General features: G+C 39.0%; 1 protein-coding gene across 5 annotated transcripts in view; it reads right to left on the reverse strand.

The window, feature by feature from the left end:
* Positions 1 to 2,938: 2,938 nt before the first annotated feature.
* TMEM131L (transmembrane 131 like) overlaps positions 2,939 to 20,272 on the reverse strand; it is a 79,553-nt gene continuing 62,219 nt past the window's right edge. For 3 of the 5 annotated variants that reach the window (XM_014260821.2, XM_014260823.2, XM_014260827.2), the window contains 12 exons: positions 19,277 to 19,429; positions 18,114 to 18,730; positions 15,850 to 16,004; positions 14,511 to 14,635; positions 12,806 to 12,963; positions 11,750 to 11,935; positions 10,659 to 10,737; positions 9,521 to 9,606; positions 8,008 to 8,128; positions 5,805 to 5,893; positions 4,829 to 4,971; positions 2,939 to 3,351 (listed from right to left, as the gene is read on the reverse strand). In XM_014260821.2, the coding sequence (XP_014116296.1) occupies positions 3,073 to 3,351; positions 4,829 to 4,971; positions 5,805 to 5,893; positions 8,008 to 8,128; positions 9,521 to 9,606; positions 10,659 to 10,737; positions 11,750 to 11,935; positions 12,806 to 12,963; positions 14,511 to 14,635; positions 15,850 to 16,004; positions 18,114 to 18,730; positions 19,277 to 19,429 (2,191 nt within the window). In that variant the 3' untranslated portion in view covers positions 2,939 to 3,072. The remainder of the gene's footprint in view (positions 3,352 to 4,828; positions 4,972 to 5,804; positions 5,894 to 8,007; positions 8,129 to 9,520; positions 9,607 to 10,658; positions 10,738 to 11,749; positions 11,936 to 12,805; positions 12,964 to 14,510; positions 14,636 to 15,849; positions 16,005 to 18,113; positions 18,731 to 19,276; positions 19,430 to 20,272) is intronic. The other 2 variants (XM_088056998.1, XM_088056997.1) reach the window with 1 other exon arrangement.

The raw sequence follows: 20,272 nt of genomic DNA on the forward strand, positions 1-20,272 counted from the left end.
TGCTACAGACACAAGGTGAGAAGTTAGAAATTACTTTGCTCATGACAATGGGATGTCTTTAGAGCAGCCCCTCCAGTTCACTCCAGCAGAATTATAATCACTTTAGTACAAAGCAATTATTTATTCCATCTTTCCCTTTACTGTAGGAGGAAAGATTTTTAACTGATCCCAAACCCAAATCCCACTTGCTTCAAGGGGATTGCTAATTAAGCTACAGCTGTCTCCTGATGGCAGCAATTATTTCTAGTAACCTTAACAAGCTTGTTACATTCCTTAGTTATTGTTATGAAAAGTTACACGAAAAATTTTTCCTAATACTACAGCTCCTGAGGGAATAACTTCTTGATCTGTTCTGGTTCAGTTAAAGGGAATGATTGTTTCCTTTCTTAGCAATATTTCTCAAGCTCTTTGTGGCTTATTCCCCTTGTCTTTTGTTGGCACTTTGAACAAGTCTGACTGAATTTTTCACACAGGTCTTCTTTTCCAAACATTTCTATCTGGTTTTGCTCTCCCTGAATTCTCCAGTGCCTCTGCTAGGTTTATTGCATACTTTTTCCTCTCTCTTCCAGTGATTGACACCGTTTAGAACATATACTTTACTTACAACATGGACTTGGAGCCTATCAGAGCTCCATGGGATTTTGAGGTTGTTGTTACATTTTGTTGCAGATATAAGAAATCCATGTTCTTACACTGGAACTTGAGGAAAGCCCTCCCTTCACTGCACAGAAAATAAGGATCTCCTTGAAACATTGACTGGAATTAACAGAGTAAAGTAAGAAAACTAAGCACAGCTTTCCATATCCTGTCCTGCGCCTTTTTATCCAAACTCCATGCATGCTATACAACAAGCAATATTATCCAGGGAATAAAGAACTTCATTCAATTTCAAACCAAAGGATCACTTTTTTTTAAAGTCTGTATTTATTGTGTTTATACTCCCACTCTATTCCTCCTGAAGTCTCCTACCATAGGCAAGAGGTGCACAGAAAGCACATCAGTGGTTATGACTACTTCTCATGGCTTAGTACCATTTTCAGGAGCATCAAAGTTCATAGGAACATGTGAACTTTCCTTCAAAATCACGTGCAATTACGATTAAATTCAAGTCAAACAGATTCCTGCCCAGCACAACACATCATGGAAAGCAGCCGTAGACTCCAGGTGCTAATTCCTGATCAAGCAATTAAAACAACACAGTTCAGAGAAGCATTCAGTGATGATCCCATTTTTCTGACATTGAAACCAAGGGAAGGCTTTGGAGCACTTTCTGAGCAATTAGAGCAGGTAAATGTAGCAGCTTTTGAGTTTCCCAATCAGTCCCTGGCCACCTTCTGAGCTAACCCAAACACATATGTGAAAGCACAGCTGGCAGGGGAACTTTCAGCAAAGCTTGTTTTGCAGGAACTGCTGATTTGCTGAAACAAATCTTTTGCACTGTTTCTGCTAAAATATTTCAAGCCATGGAATGGTATTTCTGGATGAAACCAGTAAGATAAGGGAGCAGGTCTGATAGCTCAGCAATGTGGTGAGACTAGCAGGGCCAGAATTTAGGTCTGAGAGCTCAGATTACTGATCATGCAGTCTTATGAACTATCTTGCAGTGTCTCTTCTCCTCTGCCTTTGAATAAAAACAAATAAAAAGTGCCTTGATTTCTTATTGTCAAACAGCTCTTGACTTCTAGTCACTCTGTGAACAAAGGGTAAGAGGAAATTAAGTAGCAAAAAGTAAGAAACTTGCTGAAGCTCACAGAATCCTCAAAATAGTGTCTGGACCTGGATGGTCTCCAGTCTGACCTCCCATGAGGAGAAGGTCTGCCACCTCCACTACAGCAGATCACGTGTGGCTTCATTCAGCCACGCCACGAACATGAAGCAGAGATCTGTTCACCTGCTGAGGTACCTGTTCTCCTGCAGCATCACCCTCCAAGGGATGACGTTTTTCTTCACGTTCAGCTTCCCACGTGGCAATCCATGACCACTGCCACTTGCCCTAATGCCTGTGGCCACCGCAACACAGAATTTGGTTCTGCCATCTCTATGGCTGTTCTTTAAGCAGTTGTACAAGACTGCTACTGGAACCGCTTTCACTTTCTATTCAGGCCTAACAAGTGCCCTTGTGCCAAGGATATCTCTGACCTAAGGGATGCCTCCCCCTCCTTTTGATGTCCAGACATGCTCTGCCATGCAGAAGAAAAAGTTCTACAGGAAGGGTAAGAGGAGACATCTTGCATGATGGACTGAGTCCTGAAATGGGTGGCAGCACTTCCTCAGCTACCTTTCCCACTACAGAGTTTTAGTCTCCTAACATGAACCAGCACAATATCATTCTGTTTTGGAGAGTGGTGTGAACTCTGCTCCCAAAATAACATTTCTTTCAGTTCAAGCTTTGGCATTTTAAACAAGTGCAGTTAAATGCACTGAAAATGCTACTGCAACACAAAGGCTAAAAATAAAAACACAAAATGCCAGGAGTCACTCACAAGAAAAGCTCCTGGAAGAAATGCCCACTCACCCACACTGCACGAGCGTAACATCGTTCAAGTGACAGCTTGCATTTTGAAGTCAGATAAACAAGCCACAATTCAGCCTTTTTCCTACTGCCAGAAGTCTGCAAACTCACGAACAATTATATCAGCACTAGAAGTGGCACCATTTGGAACTCTCTGATCTGCATCAACAGGTAGGTCCCCAGTTACTATTTGGTACAGATGCAATTACTTATGGATGTAAGTTTGCACCTACAATTGCTAAACCACTCGTAGTTTATATCACAGAATGTAAACTTCAGAAGAAACATGCGCAGACCATGGATGCTCTTAAGAACTAATACTGTCCTTAATCATGATAAAAAATTTTAATTTTAAATTTATAGCCTTCACCTGACAATAGCATCATGAATATGCTGTGCTTTTTAAAATGCACTGAATGCTCAGACTTCAGTAAAAAAAATTTATTTTCAATATAAAAGTGCCAAAATATTCACCAACATTGTAATCTATTCAGCAACCAGCTTACTCTAGTAATCAAAATTGCAAGCATCTTTATTCACATTTTTAAATCAAATTCCTTTCACACGTTTCCACAATAACCCGAGTCCCTCGAAAGTGGGAAATTTGCATTTCGATTGGCTGCTGTAGTCCATATGTCCAAGTTCATGTAGGCACGGAAAGGGTTAAACCTCGGATAATATTCCTGCTTACACATAACTGCCTGGTTCTCCACATGGGTTGAATGCTGAGTCGTGGCACTGACGGGGCAGCAGCTTTCATAAACATCACTTTGAGGTGCCCAGATGGAACCAAAAAGTCCAGACATTGGAGACAAGCTTCGGGTGCTTGAGAGGTAGGGCTGCAGAGCAAGATAAAACCAGCATGGGAAACTGCAACACGGACCATTTGCCACGGGAAATCTGGAAATGCTAAGTGCTAAATGGGAGGGAGGGAGCAGCATCTATGCAGAGACTTAAGAAATCCACAAGTAGAAAATTACACAGGAGTTTACAAAGAAATATGGCTGTCAAAAATATTACAGCAGCATTAATTTGTGTGGGTGCGGGTGAAAGAAGGCCCTTCACTGAATGAAGCCCTCCCTGCACAGCACAGATATTACTCTAACAACAATATACTACTCAGTTCTGGTCAGACTTGAGGAAAATAGAGGAGAAATGGAAGACACACAAAGATCACCATGCATACTTTGAGAGTTAAAATTAAAAGAGAAGGATGCCTAGAAATGACAAGAAAAGGGCTGAACTATGCGTCAGTCCAGAAAGACTGTGCATGCTGGGAGCAGAAAGGGATATTCAGTGTGAAAAATGAGACTATAATTGGGAGCTAGGGAATTTAGCTAGAAAATTTTGAAAGCTTATAAAGAACCTCCTGGAGGGCAAGATGTGTTAGTCTGCAAGGAAATCTCCCAGCGAAGGTCATGGAAGTCTTGGGACTTTTAAAACTGAATGAAACATTGAAATGTATTGTGGAGAAAAGCTCGTCAGGGAAATGAACTGAATTATCTAATGCATTTTCCAATCTCTACCTTCTGTGTTTCCTGGCATTCCTGAATAAAATATGAAATAAAGCCATGTTTATTTTAGGAAAAAGTCTTCTACCAGTTTTGCCACTTTTTAACACAGAAGAATTTTCATTTTAACAGTTGAAAATATTTCTCACTTTATTTGGTTAGTTTTATTCAAAATAAACCTACAGTAAATGAAAAAAAAAAATCAAAATTCTAAAATAGAGGATTTTGAAATATGAGCAGAAAGAAGATGGTTACAATTAAAGACCACCTTGAACTGAAGTTACTACACTGCACTATGGGATGACATAAACATGGCTAGTCTGGAATATAACAGGTCAAAGTTTGGATTCTGAAATCTGCACAAATCCAGCTTAAATCACTTGGATTTCCTACCAAAAAAAAAATCCCTGTCAAAGTCACTGAGAGCAGCTGCCCATTCAGTTCTTCAATTTTCAAATTTCTCTGGGTTTTCCTGTCAGCACTTTTTGTGTTTAGCCCTCAACTGCACACATTGATTTTGATAGAAAAGAGACTCAGTAGACTACATAACCCCAAACATTTTTCCATATGTTAGCTGATTTTAGTCAATTTTCAGGCAAAAGGATCATCTTAAAATTTTGCAGACAAGGTTGATAACATCCTTGAAAAACAGCTGGGAAAAACCTGGGCTACCAAGGCCAGCATTGAACACATACATCACACTGCTTAGAAGATTCATGTAAGCAACACATAGAGAAAAGACAGGAATACATTAGGAAGGTTTTGAGAGCATGCAAAGGCAGTGCCTCACAGTGACAATACTCACTGTGGAGTTGACATAGCTGGCAGGCTCCCAGGCAGGTGGCATGTTGGGAGGAGCATTCCAGGTGGAGGGACAGTTCTGGTCAATGAAGGCTGTATTCTGCACTGCTGCAGTACCTGGGAAGCCACTGGGGTAGTTCATGTTTTCTGCAATTTATAAAATCAGGAAGACAAACTAAGGCTTTTACAACATAAAACACTACTAACGTTTCTGTGGAGGAACACAATCTTCTTGAGAGTGAGCCCAGCTGGGACTGACCTAATCCTTCAGTGACTTCATGCAGCGTCAGGGTAGCACAGCAGTGAAGCATATCAATTTCTGTCAACAGGACTACCACTCTCTGTTAGGGACCCACTAACAAATTGTTACCAGGAGGACAGGATAAAGACTTGGCAATCCCTCTACTGAAGAACAGAGTCTTTATTAGACAGAGCATGCACGGCAGAACCTCCCCAGGCCTCACCGCCAACATGTCTCAGCTCTAAGCACCCAAGGGATCAGTGCACTGCCTGGGATACTGCAGTCTGACTTTTCATTATTACTTAGGTAGGTAATGCTAAAGAATTCTAGATTGCTGCCAGTGTGCTTCCCAAGCCAAGAAACTCTAGCCTGGAAATGTAATTGGTCACAAGAGACCTTGTATTTCACACACTGGAAGGCAGAAGCCTGCCAGAGGGGAAACAAGGAAGACTGTGCAAAAAGATATGTGTAATACTGTAGGCACAAGCATTTCTCTCTATTCCCTCTGAGAGTCCTGCATACTGCCCTTTCAGGCTTAATAAGTCTATACAAAGGCCAATCTTCTCATCCACCACATGCAGCCATTGTTTATTACAACAGAGCACTCAGCTGGAAAACGTGAAGTCCACTTAAGCAGTGAACACCCGTGTGTGTACAGACCAGCTCAGCCTTTTGTTCTATAAAAGGTGAGGAAAATAACCATGCTCTGTTCTAATTAATAAGCTTTATTTCATCTTACCTTCTGGGAAAGCACCATATTCATTCATCTCTAGTGGACAATACATGTTGGAAAACTGGCTGTCACAAGCTGCATTCCAGTCAATGAAGCTGTCTCAAGAAAAACAAGAGTCTGAAACAACTTGCAGAACTTCTGAAAATTATTTAGAAATACTTATTTAATGTAGAGCTATTGCATGCAAAATGCCTGTGACTGATCATGAGGCTTTTCACACTCCACTTGTCAATTTTGCCGGTATCTACTCTGTACCACTACATAACTGCAACAATCTCTCTCACAGAGCTCTTTTTCCTCTGGGAAAATGAACTTGTAATGATGCTACCAGAATCCTGCAATGCCTAACTGGGTTCAACTTTCTTCCCTGCAAAAAGAAAATAACTGTACTTCTTCCCCACAATCATGGATAATTGATGTAGTAGCATCAATTGAGTAGCAGATGAAGTAGCATAATACATGAAGTATTGAAGTAGCAGAAGAAGGCATAATACATTTAATTGCTTGAGCATAGCAATTAAAATGGAGATTTCTGTTTTCCCTACCAAATGTGCTAAAGTTCTGTTAAACAGTGAATTTTCTAAGCTACACATAGATTTCTAGGGGTTATATTTCTCAAATTGAAATAATTTCGGAATTCCAAGAAGATTTTTTCAAAAGTATTTCCTGAAGACACATAGTAAAACAGGCCCTACTATACAGCAAGTTTGAAGTAGCCCAGCTTTGGATCAATCTGCACAAGGTAGACATATAAAAGGATTTCATGTGAAGCTGCCTTACTTCAATTTTACTATTCAGCTAAGCAACTATCTTGTCACTATTAAATATCAATAAATAATTGTATGGATGTGTGTGTATTTTTGCATATGAAATCCAAATCGAGATAGGTGTATGAAAGCAATCACAGAATGGGTAAGGCTGGAAGGGACCAGAGTGGTCCAGTCTCCTCAAGCAGGGCCATCCCAGAGCACCTGGCACAGGATTGTGTCCAGAGGGCTCTTGAATATCTCCAGTGAAGGAGACCCCACAACCTCTCTGGGCCATCCATTCCCATGCATTTTGCATGGTCACCTGCACAGTAAAGAAGTTCCTCCTCATGTTCAGGTAGAACTTCCTGTACATCAGGTTCTGCCCACTGCCTCCTGTCCTACTGCTTGGCATCACTGAGCAGAGCCTGACTCCATCCTCCTGGCACCCTCCCTGCAGATACTGACAGACATTGACATGGTCCCCTCTCAGTCTTTCTTTCTCAAGTCTGAGCAGACCCAGCTCCCTCAACCTTTCCTTGTAAGGGAGATGCTACAGACCCTTAAACAACTTTGTAGCTCTTTGCTGGACGTGCTCCATGAGCTCTCTATCTCTGTTGCACTGACTGTAGAGTCTAGAACTGGACACAGCACACCAGATGTGCCTCACCAGGGCTGAGCAGAGGGGCAGGATCATCTCCCTTTCCCTGCTGGCATTGCTCTTCCTAATGCATCCCAGGATACCACTGACCTTCCTAGCCACAAGGACACTGCTGGCTCAGAGACAGCTTGCTGTGCACCAGGACCCCCAGGTCCTTCTCCCATCATTTTGGATGACAGGATACAACCTGAAGAACTGGCCATATTTCACTGCTATGTGATGGCAGAGTATTTCTACTCAGTAGTTTGCGGCACATCTTTCATTACTGAAATTTGCTGTGTGAGCAGTGTAAAATAGAAGAACTAACCGAGTTCATTACTAAGGGAAGATCAACCCAGATATACACAGAGCCTGAAACATACCAACTTGTATCTCTAAACCACCTTTATACTGGAATATTTGTCTTTATAATAATGTCTGTTCCTGCCAATTAACACAAGTACACACTGCATAATACACCATGTGGCGTACACAAGCTATGCATTTAGCAAGAGGGCAACTGGTTTCAGAGCCAGGCCCTCTGCCTGCAAAAGAAGTAAAAGGAATTAATAACTTTCCAAAAAGTATTTCATTAAACTTGAAAAAAGTTCTAGAATATCTATACATTAGCAGTGAATTTGTCTTAGTAAAATTAAACAGGAATGTACTCATGGAAGAGCATTAACAACTAAAGATTGAAGTGGCAGATTTTTATTTTAATTATCATCTGTCTTTACAAATATCATGAGTGAAGTACAGTCCTCTGCATTACAGAAGCCTGAACAAAGCATTAACTGTACTTTTTACACAAAACATAACTTGCCTGTTGTGGACAGAGGGGGTTTCTTGGATCATACATGGTATATTATTCTCAAGGTTGTAGTTCAAGCTGTTTGTCACACAGACCGGCTGGGCAGGCCACAAGTCTCCTGTTGGGTAAAGACCTAAAAAAGGAAAGGGGCATGAAATGCAGAGTAACAGGAAGGAGACTGCAGATTCGGTCACACTGACACTTTATTCTCAGATCCCCAATAAGGACTGTCTGCTAGAGCAAAAAATCCAGAGTTACTAAGCAATTTTTTTTGTGATGAAGACCCATCTTTAAACACATCTCAAAATTTCTGGTTTTTAAAAAAGATACATATAAGACTTGAACTGATAAACTGGAATTCAATTAAACAGGGCAAGAAGTTCCAGCTGAGGGTCTTTAAGTGTTCAGCTGCCAGTGCCAAGGTGGCATCCTTCCACAAAGCAGGGCAGACAGCAGGGATGCAATCCCCACTGGCCTCCTTGTCCCCATCCCTCAGTCAGTAACCACCTCTGAAGTTCAACTACATAAACCCAGCAAGAACAGGGTCAGGTTTCTAACACACTGGAGCCATTCCTGACAAGATAATTAGTGAACTCATTAAATTCTGAATTTACTCTCTATGGCAGATATTCATTGTGCTGCCCTTCATGGACTGAGTGTCCTGACTGTCCACAGATGCTTGGTTCCTATCAACTCTATGAGAACGGGCAGCTGGAGAAAAGAAAAAAATCCAAATTCCAAACTAGCAATTTCCAAGAGATAAGGGTTGCAAAGTTGGCTCTATTTCATTATTTCACATAATACATACTAATATTGCTGGAAGAATGATTAACCATGGAAGAAGGTTAATCACCATTTGTATCCTATCAGACACAGGTTAAACCTACAGCAGAAAGGCAGAGAGTGCTGCTGCCCAAAGAATCATGTGTCCTGACCAGCTTTTAAACTCCACCTCACAGTGTAGCATGATGCCTTTATGAATCCCACTCAAAAAGCTAGTATTATTTCCCTCTGAGATGGAAACTATGAAAATTCAACAATTTTAACAGCGCTACACAACCTCACTCATTATTACTTTCAAAGAGAGCAAGTCCCAACTGTGGAAATTTAGAGACAAAAACGGTCATGTTTGATTTCATGCCAAGCTTCACTTTAACACAGCAAGCAGTGCTCTTGATCTCCCAGCTGCATTGCTTCTGGACATTAATCTGTGCAAAGCAAGAAGATGAAAAAAGAAAGAATACCTAGAACATGAGTTGAAAGCTAAATGCTACCTTTACACAAGAGAAGATGCAGCAAAAATCATAAAGGTAATAAGCAAAAACTGTCAAGGTTTTTGCTTATATTTTGCTTGTAATATAGATAAACTTATATTTTGCTTAAATTTGCTAACTTTGTGCCTTTTTTCGAAGGAAATCAAGTTCTAGTAACGATGTGTCTATCAAGTTGGTGCATGGTCATTAGCAACATCACTAAAACTGCTTGACAAAATGCAAAAGAAACAGCTTCAGCTGTTAATACTGACCTTTATTTTTGTCAGGATCTGCAGCTATGTCAGTGAAATTGGGACATAAGGTTTCAGGATATTGGGGGATGCTGTTCATGTCTCTGCTGAATGAAAAGAAAATTTAATTTCTTAAATCTCATAATCCAAACCATTTCAAAGGAAATATACAGAGATGTAAAAAATATTCTAACAACCATCATGATTCTATTGCTTTCCCACTGTCCTGATTTTTCCTATTTCTGAATTACTACTGTGCAATTTTTTAAAGTTTTTTTCCCAATTAGAAGCCAGCTATTTACCACACATGCAAAATAAATAAAATTAATACACCTTAATTATCCTATTTTTATCACTGAAGTATCAACCTATTGCAAATTAATTCAACTGCTCTTCTCTAAAACTGAAAAACAAGCTATAGTTCATGAAGATCAGTAAGGACCTCTTATAATGTTTAAAAAACTTTCAGGTTGTTTACTTTTATGTTACTTTTATGTCCATGAAGACACATAGACACACATGAGCATGAATTTGATATTCATCAAAACCCGTCAAAAAAACTAGTAAAAATGAATAAAACGAAACATTTTCAAGCACCAGAATCCTAAAGAAAAAGGACTGGATTCTTTCTCCTAGTGAAAACAGAGAGTGGTGAATGAGAAGTGAAATAAGGATTCATAGTAATAAAAATTGTAGATGCTATCTCTACTACAGTAAAGAGGGAGAAAAGAATATGGGGGAGGGAGGAATCAATTTTCATGCTGTGTACCCTAGGAGAACATTATTCCCATTAAAAGAATAACATCAACTTGAAAGTCTTATTCTCACCTTTTAAAAAAAACCCGAAACATTACTACTGTAATACAACTAAACAGTAATGTAAATGTAGTAAGTTGCTAGGATCTGGAAGAAGTGAAAGGGGAAAACCAATTTCCATTTTTTTCCATTTGGAAGCTTTTATTGTACTTATGCAGCATAATCTATTTTGCTTATATCTTTTCAAGTGCTGAAGAAGATTCTTATTCCAACTAGTAAGTACAATCAGATGATCATAAAAAGTTACAAGATAACAGGTAGGTATTATTTATCAAACTGAGACAAGACTTCAAGTTGATGCTGTTTCTTTAATGCCTTACAGGTGTAGATTCAATTTTTTTACCTGGTATTGCAGATGTTATGAGACAGATTTAGAGTGATAGGAGTTTCAGATGGAAAATCATTTTGTGAAATATTCTCTCCTAAAGAAAAGAATGACTGTGAAAATCAAAGATCCTTAAAAAAAGAAGTACGCACAGAATATACATACACACAAATAGAATCAGCAATGGTATTAATCAAGTTTTCTCTCACACTGGATTATCACTAGTCCATAGTCTTAACATGTATTTTATGATTTAGAAGTGATTACCACAGTCTTAACAGAGAGGTTCCTTGTTACTATCGAATTAAGTCTGAATTTAGAATTACTTCTTTTCTTTTTTTTTTAAGAGGCATTATAATTTGAACAAACAGGAAAGTCATATAAACACACTATTTGTTATCTATTAGACCACAGATTCAGAGAGATCAGACACTAGCATTTAGTAATGTAAAGCTTTATACATACACAAATACACATTAAAGTTTCTGCATATTTTTAAATAATTCAAGCCATCTTTTTGCAGGTATCCAAAGTTGAGTTTGCTGGTGTCACTTCAGCACTTTAAAATTTTCTTCTAGTGCCACATCTCTCCAGATAATTATGGTAGTGAGTTTCAAGTACTTTAGCGATATTCAGGTACTCAAGAACTGCAGTAATGAACCACAGCTAACATTTCTCACACTAGTCAAGTGGCTCAGGTGTTCCGGCTACCTATGCCTCAAATACACCCATGCAAACCCAGCATCCTCAGATCTTCTACTGTTTTCACATATTCTTCACTGGTGCAATGTTTAAAAAAAAACAAACAACGTGATGAAACGAATTTGAAGGCAAAAATTGCTTTGGCTAGTGACTCTCAGTTCTCCCATCCTTCCATGACAACTAACTCTGCATATTGCTCATTGAGGAGCCTCACAGTCATCTTCATCTCCACGAAATGTGTGGTACTTCTTGTCAAGTACCAAGTTCTTTACATCTCTCCTTGTGTGTCTAAGAGGTGCTCTACAAAAGACAAGTTATGTGCCCCATGCCATGGCAGGTCTTTCCATTCAGCAGGGAGGCTGAAACTCTGCCCACTACTGTGAGGAGGTGCTGTTTGCAAAACTTACTGGATGGAAGAAAATGCCTGGTAGTAATCATTGGCTTTTTATCTCCATCTGAACTGCTGGTACTGCTCCAGCTACCCCAGCTCCCACGACTTGCACGAACACTTCCTGACGAACTTCCACAATCTGAGCTTGAATCAGAACAAAACTTCTCCAAACACTTCTTTTTGGACCGCTGATAAAAGTTTTCTAGAGAAGTTGGGTAAAATAAAAAAAAAAAAAAACCAACACAACATTTAAGAAAGTTTTGTCAGGGAAAAGTAATCTGAATCATGAATTTACATGAATTCTCTGAATTTACTGAAATGAGAAAGAATTTACTGATAGCTTCAGTAACTAAACCAGCCTCTAACACACAGAGCTTCTGACCTACATGACATCCCAGTAAAATTAATGCAAGTGAGGATACAGTGCTGCTATAGGTAATAGGCTGAAAGAGGATGTGCATACTGTCCTTTGAAATATACACTTAATACTTCAAGCATGAAACATATCCTGGCTGTAGAAACATGCATACTAAGAGCAATGACAAAATGTTGCAAGTGATGAATTCATGAATGTTAGATTCTCTTTTCTTAGTATCTCATCAGAGATGCAAAGGACAATCATATAGAGATTGGTATCTTTCTTCAGATCTCCTCTTTCCTGAAGTCAGGGAAAACAAATGATTAAAATCCTGATGGAAAAGACAGAAAGTAGGTACACAAGTTAGTGGTGTTTTTTAAAAGTGATACAGTTGCTTCAGTTAATAGTGGCTTTCTTTTCAACACAGAAGCAGACTATCAGTGTGTCTTTCCTTCAACCAAGAACTGATGGATCATTGCTTCAGACTGATTCATTTTCTGGTTTGCACCGCCAACCAATCCCATGAAGAAGCATGCAGAGCCCTTCAGAAGTGAGCAGCTATTATTTCAGGCACTGCATCATACCAGTCCTGTCATCTGCACATCAGAGTTCAAAATGGAAAAAAGCACAGGTCTCTCAAGCAAGGAATGCTCTACTGCCACAAAATCCACATTGTGTTTCTTTTCCCATTTTAAGACAGTTAAGATAGCATACCTGTTTCTCCCTGTATGGACAAGCTCCCAGCTTTCTGGTCTGCTTTACAATTTTCCCCATTACTCTGAGGACACCAAGCTCTTATTCCAATATTCGCTCTCAGATCCGGCCTTTCAAATTCACTGCACATATGCTTCAACTCACTCTGCTCAGGAACCCTAATAGAACCACACCCAAAAATACATGTTTGCATTTTACATTTCATCTGCATTTTTCCTTTTCAGGCATTAAACACTTTGACTCACACAGCTATCAAGGCAAAGTAGAGGAAGCAGTAAGTTTGGGGAATCTTATTCCCCAACTTTACAGAAATTTAAAAAACCTTTCCCAAAATGCAATATCCTACCACACAGACTACTACTTGTCACGGGGAGAGGCAAAATGAGATGTGCATATTTAAATCCATTCTCTAATGCACTTGGCTGAAGAAAATCAGATGTTGCAGTGATAAGCACAGTCTAGCAGTGTACAAAGATCAAGATACAAAGAAAAATGTGCCCTGTGTTCATTTCACTGGCATAATTATAACTAGAGTAAAATCACAATTTGAAGCAATCTTAAATTTTTGCTAGTACAAGTGAAATGAAACGTCTGTATCCAATGTCATAATCAGAGAGTATTAAGGAAAAATTATTAAAAGTCAGCTGTCAAATTTCTGCAGAAATGGAACAGTTCCATTTTAACTCAGAAAGTAGCAACTGCTGAATTGGTCCAAGGAACAAATACTGAACTTCAGTATTTCACTGCTTGTTTTTTACCCTTCCTACCAATAAAGGTGTGCATCCAGCAAAGATTTACACATGTACTTCACACAAAATGAATAGAAATTTGTGCACAATGAGTTATAACAGCCCTTTCAGATTTACAGTCTCCTTTTAAAGTCCACTGACCTCAGTAGAAGCACTCGCAATAAAAATTAAGTCTGTGAAGGCTTTGTAGGATTGTGACCTTAATTCAAAGGGCTGGGGGAAGGGAAGAATTAGGATTTTTTTCCTCAGATGTATTTCTATTCTAGAAGCAGTTTGTAACCAGTATTTTTTAACAATCCAAACAACTTAAATTTAAAATATATGAAAAAAAATATATATATTTAGAAGTAATTTACAACTGACTTTAAAATGCATTAAAACAATTCTCGGGGCGGGGGGGGAAAGTGTTCACTCAATATTCTTTAGAATCTAGTGCTGCTCCAGTTTTTTTAATCATTACAGCAAAAATTCAAACCTCTGTCTCATTTCTACACATTTCTCTTCCAAAACTAGTAGAGGACAACATTCCCCCAGTTACTCAATATAGCAGATGACTCTCCTTGTCCTGAAGGTGGAATCATTTCAACAATTTTATTTTCCTTTTTTCGCTGAAGAGAATACACGATTGCAACTTCTCCAGACAGTACACAAGGGGAAGGAAGCTAACCATCTGAACTTCAGAGACAGCACATTCCTGACTCTACCAGAGAGCTACCACTGCTATGCAGAATGGGCTGCATTTGTACACATGCAGATTTACAAACTGAATATTTTTAAATTCTTTGTTTTGCTGGTGATACTTAGTACTGAACATTCCTAAAAATAAATTCACAAGCCAGGATTAAAGTGTGTTTGTTTAAATAGATAAAGCAATCCTGCCTAATGTACTATGCAAAACCTGCAGAAACATTACAGCAACTCTGGGTTTTTTCATGATTTAGTGAGGCAATACATACCTTGTAGATATATTTACATTCTTCTTCTTATTTTTCCTAGATGTTCTATTTCTATTCCAATTCATATTTGGTACATTTACCTCCTTTTTCTCCTGAGGTTTCTTCTTCCTATATGAATCTTCTTGCTAAAGGCAAAAATACAAGCTGAGATAATACATACGTTATAAAATGAACTTAACTTAGTCAATGAACTCCATTGGATTTTCCTAGCTAAATTTCTCTGGACAAAATGACCCAATCCAAATACATAGTTACTTCATGATTTAGTGGCTTTCCATAGCACATCCTCTTTCCAGCACCATCAATTCAACCAGCCTTTCCAAGACAGCAAGAGACAATGAGAGAGAAATTTTTTAATTCCCAAACTTAGCATTTTCCCTTTCACAGCATCTAGCTCTGACTTTCAGGGAAATAAAAAAATGGGGGGGAGACAAAAAGTAAAGCAGTCAATAAAATTCCCAATGTGCTAAAAACAAAAAACATCTGCCAGATTTATGATCAGCTGGTGTGCAAGTTCAGCAGCAATAAATCCTCCCTTTCCTCAGCAGCTGGGGGAGGTGGGGGAAGGCATTCATTTGAATTACAGCTGAGGAAATTATGGAGTAAGTTACCAACAAATTCTAGTCATTTCAAAAAATGCAAGAAACAAACTGAGCACCATTAGCCACACATGGAAAGTTTATAACAACAGTTCCCAAAGCAAGATTAGACTGTGTCTTTTCTGATATATTCACCAAGAAATGTAAGCAATCCTTCCTTACACTGTTTTGCCATGGGATTTCTATCCAGTAGACAGAATACAAACATAACCCAAATTCTTAGGTTTACTAATTGCCTGATGGAGTTCTTTTAGTGTTGCTGCCTGCAACAAAGGTACAGTCCGATGTGTTTATCATATGCAGAAACCAGGGGTGAAGAATGATCCTTCTCAGCAACTTAAAGATCTGCTAAAGAGCTTCTCCCTGCTGCACTCTCAATTTCAAGGTTCTCATGCAAAGCCCCAGGTTTGGAGATCAGGCCTGCAAATGAAGGCCTGATAAGCCTACCTCCCCTCCAGAGAATGTTCCCACATCTTTATGCTTCTGCCTGCTCTGACAGTAACAATCTCTGGCTGTGATATGGCTGTCTTGATTTTTATCCACTGTTCACCATTCCATAAAGCAGCACTAATACATCAGTAGAACTTCCTCATTCATCTGATTTACGGTATTTCAGACCTGTGACTCTACATAATAGTCCCTACATATACATACATACATACCTGTATGTGTATATATATGTACATAAAGTATAAAAAGATAATTTTAATTTTGAAAAGAAGAAAGATTACAATACCAACCTCAGAAGAAGTAATCTCCTCTTTTGCACAGCATGGAGTCTCTTCCTTAGGTCCCTTATTTATCTTTTTCTCTGTGGAAGGCTTTAGGTTGATCTGCTTTTTTAAAGTCTCACAATTTTCTGTTTCATTCCTGAGAGGCACTTGCTGGCTGTTCCCTACAATTAAACAGTGACAACAGTTTGCATGGGAAGAGAAGGGGATCCCAATCATAACCACATACCTTCCTTTAAAAACAGCCTTGTGTTGCTTTCTAAAACACTACAAGACTAACATTTAGGCTGATAATACTGAAAATTTCAGAATCAAAAGCTAATGCTGTGTAAAAATTCTTACAGCAGTTGCAAAAAGTAGCTTTGTGTTGGTTCATGGTCACGAGCACACCACTCCTAGTACATGCACAGATTACCCAAATCTTGCTCATCTCATCTGAATTTGAGCTACTTGGGGCTCAAATGCCATGGGTCTGTAAGGTAGAGTCTGAAGCTAGAGAACACTGGGCTAAAAAACAAAGAGAAAAAGACCCTGCAAGCTGGATGGGGAGAAAGGACAGCCTTTACTTGGTGCTTGACACCTCTGAAGTGTCCTCTGCATTCACTATGAAGACAAAGGGAAGCCATCCTTTCTTTAGCACGGGTTCCACACTAAAAGTTTTTACTTGAGAGGCTTGTGAGGAAGAAGAATTATTTTGATCTAAGAGTCTGAAAGACAAAAGCTTCAAGAGGAGGCCAGCCTCAACAACTAGCTCAGTTGCTCAGATGAGTCACATTCCTCTGCCTGGGCCAGGACAGAATTAACTTCTGTTAATTAGGTTCCAGGTATCTCAGAGATCTACACTATATCCACAGTGATCTGCTACAGAAGCTCTCAGCTGCTCTGCGTGAGAAATGTCATCACTTACTGAACTGAACTGGCCTTCTCAATGGGGAAAGGCACACCCAAACATTTTAGTTTCCTACCAACCAACTACAACATCCCAGCTCTGAGTCAGACACTGTCCCCTCTCTGGAGCAGGCAGCCATGAGGACTGCAAAAGGAGCACATGAAAATGAAACACCAGGCAAGGGAGACAGACATAGCTCTAAATAACACTGTGTTGCTCTCCAGCATGGGAGTACCAGAGGTCCTAAAACTCCCTGTTTGCACAAAACCAGGTCTGTAACTATAATCAAAATGCAAACAGTGCAACATGGTACTTTTCATGCTTATCATATCCTACTAAACATCTTTGAATACAGAAATACTCACATGCCTGATAGTGCAGAAAACCACAACTACTAAGAGACAACAAGGGAGATTACATTTAGTGCTTTACTACCAAATACACTGAATGATCTAATTCAAACCAAACAATAAGCAACAGTGCATTTTAGGAGCATATGAAGAATCTCAAAATATCTTGTAAGACTGAGTGAAACTATCTTGCCTTCACCTGATATTGCACACTTGTACCTGCTATAGCTCACAGATAGCAACACAAGAAGCAACAAGACTGTGGTAACAACTACACGCAGGGCCTGAAATCCCTCTCTGATGGCTCGCTCCCTAAATAAACTGCCACAGCTATAGCAAATGCCAGTTTTCACAATTCAATTTGCCAAGTGCCTCAGTATAGCCAAGCTTCCAGAGGATACATTCTCCTATCCTGCTTTTGATTTCTCACAGGTGTTCTTCTCCTGTTCTTAAAATTTTGAATTGTGAAGCTAAGAGGTAAGACTTCCCAGGCAGCTTAGCCCCTCTATTTCAAAAAAAGGAAAACAAGATAAAAAAATATAGCTATGCAATTACTAAGGAAAACACTGATTTGCAGATTCCTAGAAAATAAAAATTCACATCCTGATGTCAGGTTTTTGTTATTTTGGGTGGTTTTATCACAGGAGTTCTATATAACTGCTTCTGAATGTGCCTGCTTATTGATTCAAGCACCATATTTCCAGTGGACCTGAAAACAGCAAACTGGGATCCTTCTGAATATCTGACAAGGGCAATTTATGTCTTCTAAACAGATCTATGACATCAATTATTTTAACAGCTAAAATGCTACAGCAACAAGCTTGAAATCTGTAAACCAAGCAAATTTATGATTTATGAAACAACTTTAAATGTAAGCTGCTTCCTTTGGAATGTAAACATACAAATCACAGTGAACACATAAGAAACACCGCATTCACTTGTCCCACACAAAAAGACAAAACCTTGATCACAGTGAACTCATCAGAAGATTTCACTTAGTAAATTAGACTGATAGAATTTGAGAAAAAAATTACCACTAATTTTCCTAGAAATTTCTTGCAGTTCCGGCTGTTGTTGAGGTGAATTTCTGGACAAGTGACTTTCAGGTAGCTTCTTGGACATCTTCACAGAACAGAAGTCCTGTTCTTTGAGCTCAGCTAGATTTTCTGAAGTTTTAAGGTTAGTTTCCTTAGGAAACATACATGTTTGAAGATCTTCCTTCAGATCACACTCTGAAGAAGTATTTTTAATGAGAACTGTATTTTTCAGTGTACTTTCTTCTTTACCCAGAAAGTCTTCTGGAAGAGTTAAATTCTTGTTAACATTTATGCCATTTGCATATTTCAGAGTTACCCAGTTCTCACTGACAACATCAGTGCAAACGTCCTCTTTTGGTGCTGAGATTTGGTTCTCTGCAATCTGATTCTGCTTCTCATCAGCAGCTGCAATGGCACTGCCAGCTGCTGTGTTTGGCTTCTGCTTACTGTAATAAACTGAACACTTGTGTTTCTTCTGAGAGTGGCTGTAGGTTGCAGGACTTCTCTTGGCCGCACTCTGACTTCGGCTGGAAGAAGTGCCTACAGACAGGAAGCCCTTCCCTTTACCTTTATCTGAGGAACTATAGGAATCCATAAATGTCTTGCAGCTTCCCCTGAAGAAAAAACAAAATCATAATTTGGGATTTGTTCTTCTTCACAAAGCCATCATGAATTGTTTTATGAGATACTGTTGTAAGAAAGAAAGGGGGGCATATTCGCAAGCCATGAAATTGCTTTAGGTCTTCAATTTACCATACCGGCTAAGCACATTCTGATTTCAGTGAGAATGCAGCAAGACTAAGTATTTGCTCAGACTTTCAACACACTTCCATGCTTCAGTGAGAAAGCACCTAACTGACCACTCAAGAGGGTCAGATTGAGAACCACCAGTGTATTTTCCGTTCTTTCCATGGCTACCACATGTGGTATACCCTTTACCTTCATCATGCAATTTTTTACCTTATGTATTACTGGCAATATTCAAGATTAATAAACCCCCGAGTTCCTCCATTCCTCCTAGGTTGAGGTGGAAGTTCTCTAAAAGAGGCTGCTTGGAACACTGTCTCCTTTAAACCAGCCCACAGTAATATCAGAATACAGACAGAAAGCACCACTCCATAATAAACAGGGTAGAAAAGAAGAAAAAAAAATATTTTTACTTGTAGGAATCAGAGCTGATTACGTCAACAGAGCTGCTGTTCTGCTGTGGCACTGAAGCACTAGGATTGGGCCTCTGTCTTGATTTCATGAACTCTGCTAGAATATACTGGGCTTGCTGGAAGGCTATCAGAATCACTCCAAGCAGGGACAAACTGCCAAAGAAAACAACAGATACTGGTTTCTACAACTTCCAAGAATATTCAGTGAAAGAGGTAAAAAGCTTCTAACAAGATACACTTCTCAAATATTTTGTTCGTAAATTCTAAGTAAAGAAACAGACAAGAAACTCAAAATACAGCTTTTAAAATTATAGTTGTAATAGTATTTTCTTTTCCTGTTTTTCTTTATAGCCCTTACTAGTTCTTAGCTCTATAAAACAATACAGTCATGAACTTTACAAAGAAAAGAAACAGAACAAAGAAAAAGTTCATTTTAACAGAGATAATCCTTGATTTGAAGATAATTTAGAAGTAACTTTGCTGTAGTGAGTCTTACATCATATCATAATATAATACCTATCAGCCTGCTGTTCATTTATGATAGTCATTGTCTTTATTTTGGTATTTATTAAATACTGTCTCTTTTCCTAGAGAAAATGCTGGCATACAATGAGCTACAAATGCCATCACACTTCTGAACTAAAAATGTAGATGCAAAATATCCTCTCTCTCCATGGTGTATTAATTGCATCAAACATATATGGATCAAAACAAAAATCTTTCTAATTCATCAAACCACCTTCTCAATCACACAGTGTAAATTTTGTTAGCAGGAAAACGGAATGAAAAATTCCTGGTTTTTCAGAACCCTGTAGTCTTCTTCTGTTGCATCTAGAACCAGGCAAAGTGGCCACTGCTGTTGCTTCACTTGTGCCCTGTTTCCAGCACCCAAACCATGGAAGCAGCAGCACAGTGTGCATGGGGATGGATCTCAGTTAGGGATGCATCAGCATGTGTGCATTGTCACCACAACATTCACATGCACTGCATCTTGCA

This window comes from Pseudopodoces humilis, chromosome 6 (assembly GCF_049639895.1).
Source record: "Pseudopodoces humilis isolate 2021_Gansu_Grassland_sample_001 chromosome 6, ASM4963989v1, whole genome shotgun sequence".
NCBI classification, from domain to species: Eukaryota; Metazoa; Chordata; class Aves; order Passeriformes; family Paridae; genus Pseudopodoces; species Pseudopodoces humilis.